General features: G+C 39.9%; 1 protein-coding gene across 1 annotated transcript; it reads left to right on the top strand.

Annotated features, from left to right (window-relative positions):
* Window positions 1-4,778: 4,778 nt before the first annotated feature.
* On the top strand, window positions 4,779-5,210 carry LOC149547524 (uncharacterized). The gene has a single exon (XM_089794138.1). It carries the CDS (start codon window positions 4,779-4,781, stop codon window positions 5,208-5,210), a length of 432 nt encoding a protein of 143 aa, XP_089650264.1.
* The last annotated feature ends 556 nt before the right edge of the window (window positions 5,211-5,766 follow it).

Below are 5,766 nucleotides of genomic sequence, written 5' to 3'. Positions count from 1 at the left end.
TACTGCTCCTTTGTAAACCAAGCCTAATTGGGCCCATTAGGTCTGTGTGCATAGGAGAGGTTCTGTAGTGCAGGAGTGGATTGGGACTTTGATTTTTGGGGGATTGATAGAGTGGGATAAAGGGTATCTGAAACCCTAATTTTTTTGACAAGTTGTTTGGAGAATTTTGGATTTGTTGCAGGAAAACAGGGTATGGAGACCTAGTAGGACAACTCGGTGAGTTGTGGATTTTGGTGTTGCAAAAGTTGGAGAACCCAAATTGTGGGTTATTTGCAGTGTGGGGGAACATTTGGAGGTGTCCCAATCATTGTCTTGTGTTGTGGAGTGCTAGAAGTTGCAGAAGCACTAAAAGGCCTAAATTAGGGATTTAGTCCCTAAAGGAAAATTGGAGACAAAGTTGGATTGAGCCTTCCAAGCATTGGGAGATTGTCCAAACCTTGGAGAAAGGGTTGTTGCAGAGCTTGGTGGATCTTTGAAGTGATCCTAGACTTGGAGAGTAAAATTGTGGGTTGTGTAAGTCCTAAGGACAACTTAGGCCAAATTTGGTTATTCCGCTTGCCACTCTGCATCAGGTGGTATCAGAGCAGCAGGAAGACCTTGGTGAGTGGTTTGTTCATCAAAAATGTCAGATGGAGAAGATGGAGAGAGGGAGATCCCATTGAGGATCACCAATATTGAACTAGCCAAGTTGGTCAAAGAACAAATGGCTGAAAGTAGGGCAGTCAGGGAAGAGAATAGAAACATGAGGAGAGAGCTTGAAAAGCTCCAAGGCAAATTGAAAAAGGGTAATGATTATGAGTCAAAAGGAGAAGAAGTTGAGAGAGATACTTATGGAAGTGAGATTCCATTGGAGCAAAGACCACTTCTTCAAGCTTTGGAGAGAGTGGGTGCAAAAGGGGGTGACATCCCTATGTTTTATGGCCGGTTGAATCCAGATGAGTGCCTGGATTGGATAGAGGCACTAGACAATCACTTTGAATGTGATTATATCCCTGCTAGTCAAAGGGTGAAGATTTCCAAAGCCAAGTTGAAGGGGCCAACCCTTACTTGGTGGAACTTTGTTCAAAATGAAAGGTTGGATGAGGGCAAGGAACCCATTTCAACATGGAAAAGGATGAAGGCTGAAGTGAAGAAGCAATTTGTACCAGAGGATTATGAAGTCCTCAGAAATCAAAGACTACAAAACCTAAAGCAAAGGGACATGGATTTGAGTGGTTACACTCAAGAATTCCATAACTTGACCCTAAGAGCAAAGGTAAATGAATCAAGAAAACAAAAGTTGGCAAGGTATGTTAATGGCTTAAAGTTTAGCATACAAGATGAACTTACATTGATCAATTTAGAATCTGTCCACCAATGTTTCAATCTTGCATTAAAAATAGAAGAAAAATTGAAGAGGAGAAGTGAAAATAATAGGGGAAGAGGAAGTAATTCATTTAGAGGTAGAGGGGGTAGATTTCAAGGTAGAAATAATGCTGAAACCAGGAACCATGAACCAGACACCAGTCAAAGAGGCTCCTTTAGGGGTAGGAGACCCAATAGGAACCAAGGAGGAGGCAATGGGAGAGGAAGAGGAGGTCAAGTGTTCACAGGCAGATGTTTTACATGTAACCAAACCGGGCATCAGTCATTCAGGTGTCCTCAAAAAGGTGGAGAATCCAGTAAACCTGTGGATAGGAGAATCAATCTGTTGCAAGAAGAAGAGGATGGGAAAAGCATCTCATCCTATCACACCACAACCTCCAAACCTGCTGATGCTGAACATGGAGAGTGCCTCATGATGCAAAGGACACTTTTGAAGGTACCACAACCTGCAGATCCACCACAGAGAAGATCATTATTCAGGACAAATTGCAAGGTAAAAGGAAAGGTATGCAAGTTGATAGTTGATTCAGGTTCAACAGATAATATAGCCTCTAGAGAAATGGTTAACAAGTTAAAATTGCAAAAAATTCCTCACCCTTATCCATATAAGGCTTCATGGTTAACAAAGGACAATCATACCTTAGTGAATGAGCAGGTTTGGGTTGAATTCACATTGGGTGAATATGCTGACAGAATTTTATGTGATGTGACTAATATGGATGCATGCCACCTCTTTCTTGGGAGGCCATGGCAATATGATGTCAATGCAAAACATGATGGGCATACAAATGTGTACACTATTGTGAAAGATGGAGTCAAGTACACAATGAATCCACTATCGGATGATGGCAAGATGGACCATATGGTAAGTAGTATTGCATTGGTTGGTGAAAAGGAATTTTTGCAGTCCTTAAAAGTGAAAGATACTCCTTGTTTTGCAATTGTGACTAAACCTAAGAATGATGTGTCAAACAAAGTAATATTGGATCATTGTTTAAGTGAAGTGGAACCTAGAGAGGTTAGGGAATTGTTAAACAAATACCATGGGATTGTGGCAGGCAGTTCACCTTCTACTTTACCACCAAAAAGGGAAATCAGTCATTGTATAGACCTAATACCAAGGGCTACACTACCCAATAAGGCTGCCTATAAGTTAACCCCGGAACAAAATGAAGAGATAGCTAGACAAATTGAGGATTTGTTGTCTAAAGGCTTGATTAGGAAAAGTGTTAGCCCATGTGCAGTCCCTGTTGTGTTAGCACCAAAGAAAGTGGGCACTTGGAGGCTGTGTGTGGATTCAAGGGCTATAAACAAGATAACAATAAGGTATAGGTTTCCCATGCCTAGGATGGAAGACCTTCTTGATTGCCTAGGAGGGGAAAAGTTTTATTCTAAGATAGACTTGAAAAGTGGATACCATCAAATCAGGGTAAGAGAAGGGGATGAGTGGAAAACAGCCTTTAAAACCAATGAGGGACTCTATGAATGGCTTGTCATGCCATTTGGATTGTCAAATGCACCAAGCACCTTTATGAGGCTCATGAATGAGGTCCTCAAACCCTTTCTCAACAAGTTTTTGGTTGTATACTTAGATGATATCCTAATTTTCAGTAAGGATAAAGAAGAACACCTAAAACACATAGATCTTGTATTGCAAAGACTTCATGAGGAAGAATTGAAAATAAACCTTGAAAAGTGCACCTTTGTTAAACAAGAATTGATTTTTCTTGGATTTGTCATTTCTAAGGATTGTTTGAAGATGGACCCCACTAAAATTGAGGCTATCATGCATTGGCCTACACCCACAAGTCCAAGTGAAGTGAAGAGTTTCCATGGTCTATGCAACTTTTATAGGAAATTTATTAAGAATTTTAGTGGAATCTCTGCTCCGATGATTGACACAATAAAAGGTGGAAAGAAATGTAATTTTGTGTGGACACAAGCAGCCCAAGAGGCATTTGAACTCCTAAAACAAAGAATTGCCCAAGGACCTATTTTAACATTTCCTGATTTTAACAAAGTGTTTACAGTTGAATGTGATGCCAGCACCAAAGCTATTGGAGGGGTACTAAGTGAAGAGGGCAGACCAATTGCCTTTTTCAGTGAGAAATTAAATGAGGCTAAACAGAAGTATTCAGTCTATGATTTAGAGTTATATGCAATGGTGCAATCTTTGAAGAGATGGAGGCATTACTTACTTCCTAAAGAATTCATTGTTTTCACTGATAACCAGGCTTTAAGTTTCTTGAACAAGTAGGATAAATTGAACCAGAGGCATATCAAATGGATGGAGTTTATGCAGTCATATACCTTCTCCATTAAGCACAAGAAGGGGGTCATCAACAAGGTTGCTGATGCCTTGAGTAGGAGGAACCTCATGATCCAATCAATTGACCTTGAAAGTGTGGGTATTGATGCCATGAAGGACATGTACCCTCAATATGAAGATTAATCTACAAGGTTTGCCAAGACATGGGAGATAGATACCATTCTGATTTTGCAGACTATTTGATTCAAGAGGGCTTATTGTTCAAAGGAGGGAAACTATGTGTACCAAGGGGTTCATATAGAGAAAATATAATTAAGGAGAAGCATTGTGGAGGTATGTCAGGTCACTTTGGTTTAGACAAGACCTTGGAACAGGTAAAAAGATTTTACCATTGGCCCAAATTGCAATCTAATGTTAGGAAGTTTGTAGATAGTTGCATAATCTGTCAAAAAGCAAAGGGTCATGCTTCAAATGCAGGTTTATACACTCCATTACCCATTCCTTGCAAGCCATGGGATTCAAAAAAACAAGGGCAGGAAATGACAGTGTATTTGTTGTTGTTGACAGATTTTCTAAAATGGCTCACTTCATTCCTTGCAGAACCACACATGATGCCTCTCATATTGCAGGGCTTTTCTTTAAGGAGGTTGTAAGACTACATGGTCTTCCTAGATCTATTGTTTCAGACAGAGACTCCAAGTTCCTTGGCCATTTTTGGAGGACACTATGGAAAAGGCTTGGAACTAATTTGAACTTCTCATCTGCTTATCACCCACAGTCTGATGGGCAAACAGAGGTCACAAATAGATCATTGGGGAACTTGCTAATATGTCTCTCACAACAGCATGGAGGATCATGGGACTCTATCCTACCACAAGCCGAATATGCCTATAATGACCTAGTCAATAGAAGCACTGGATTGACACCATTTCAGATTGTTTATGGGGAGCATCCAAGAGGTGTATTAGAACTAAGAGACATCAGTCACCTTGATAGAAAGAGTGCCCAAGCACAAGACTTTGCCCAAGTGATGAAGGACATTCAGTAGCAGGTGAAGGACAGGTTGGAAAGGACTGCAGACAAATACAAAAATCAGGCCAATAAGAAAAGAAGAGACCTCCAATTCAAGGTAGGTGAATTAGTGATGGTGCACCTTAAAAAGGAAAGATTGCCTAAAGGGCAATATACCAAATTGATGATGAAGAAGGCAGGGCCATTCAGAATTTTGCAAAGATGTGGCAACAATGCATACAAAATTGAACTACCTCTAGATGTTGGTCTTTCCCCAATATTTAATGTATCAGATTTATATGCATATAAAGAACCTACTGACATTTGTGATGCAGGTACAGATTTAGACAATAAAGGTGATGATTCTCAATTGCCCAAAGCACATAAACCTCAAATTGAATGTATCCTTGATAAGAAGGTGACTAAAAAAACTAGGAGGGCAACATACTATGCATACCTGGTCAAATGGACTGGGTTACCTGCTGAAGATGCCACATGGATGACAAAGGCTGAAATAGAGAAGGCAGGTTTTGTTTTTGACACTATCCCAACTCAAGGGACTTGAGTTTTTTTTTCAGAGAGGGGTAGTATGGTGCAGAGCACTCCTTGGGAACATTCCTTCTTCATCATCTTGGCATTGGAGGACAAAGCATGGCTGATAGAATAGGTGGTATCAACTCTACATCATATGTAGACATTTTTCCATCTGCAATCTAATCATGGTCTATGAAGATCTTCTTTGCAATGTAATTGGAGTGTTTCCTTCAAGGAGGCTTGAAGCTAGTTTGAGTTTAAAATAGGATTTTAATAAACATTTGCCCACTTGTAAAGGTACATAGTCCTATTTGGTAGTTTATAAACCAAGGACTCATGTGACCTATAGGGCTAATAGCATTAGGTGTTTTGAATAAGTCTTATATAGCCTTAAAAGGCTCTAGGAATGTCTAAGATTAGGATAGGAATGTTTTAAAGTAGTTTGGAAGCAAAAAGTTGCTTATCGGCAAGATGCCACAAAAGTTGCTATCAACTTTTCAAAAGTTGCTCAGCAACAATTAGCAACTTTTGCAAATAATGGTTAAATCAGGTAGAAACCGATCCCAAGGTGGTTGATCGGTATAGGC

The sequence above is a fragment of the Cupressus sempervirens genome, chromosome 7 (assembly GCF_028749045.1).
Source record: "Cupressus sempervirens isolate cs-2001-9-10 chromosome 7, ASM2874904v1, whole genome shotgun sequence".
Lineage (NCBI taxonomy): Eukaryota > Viridiplantae > Streptophyta > Pinopsida > Cupressales > Cupressaceae > Cupressus > Cupressus sempervirens.
This window is presented reverse-complemented; position numbering and strand designations above follow the sequence as displayed.

Coding starts and splice junctions, on each gene's coding strand:
- LOC149547524 (XM_089794138.1), top strand. CDS start 4,779: ATGGTGCACCTTAAAAAGGAAAGATTGCCTAAAGGGCAATATACCAAA.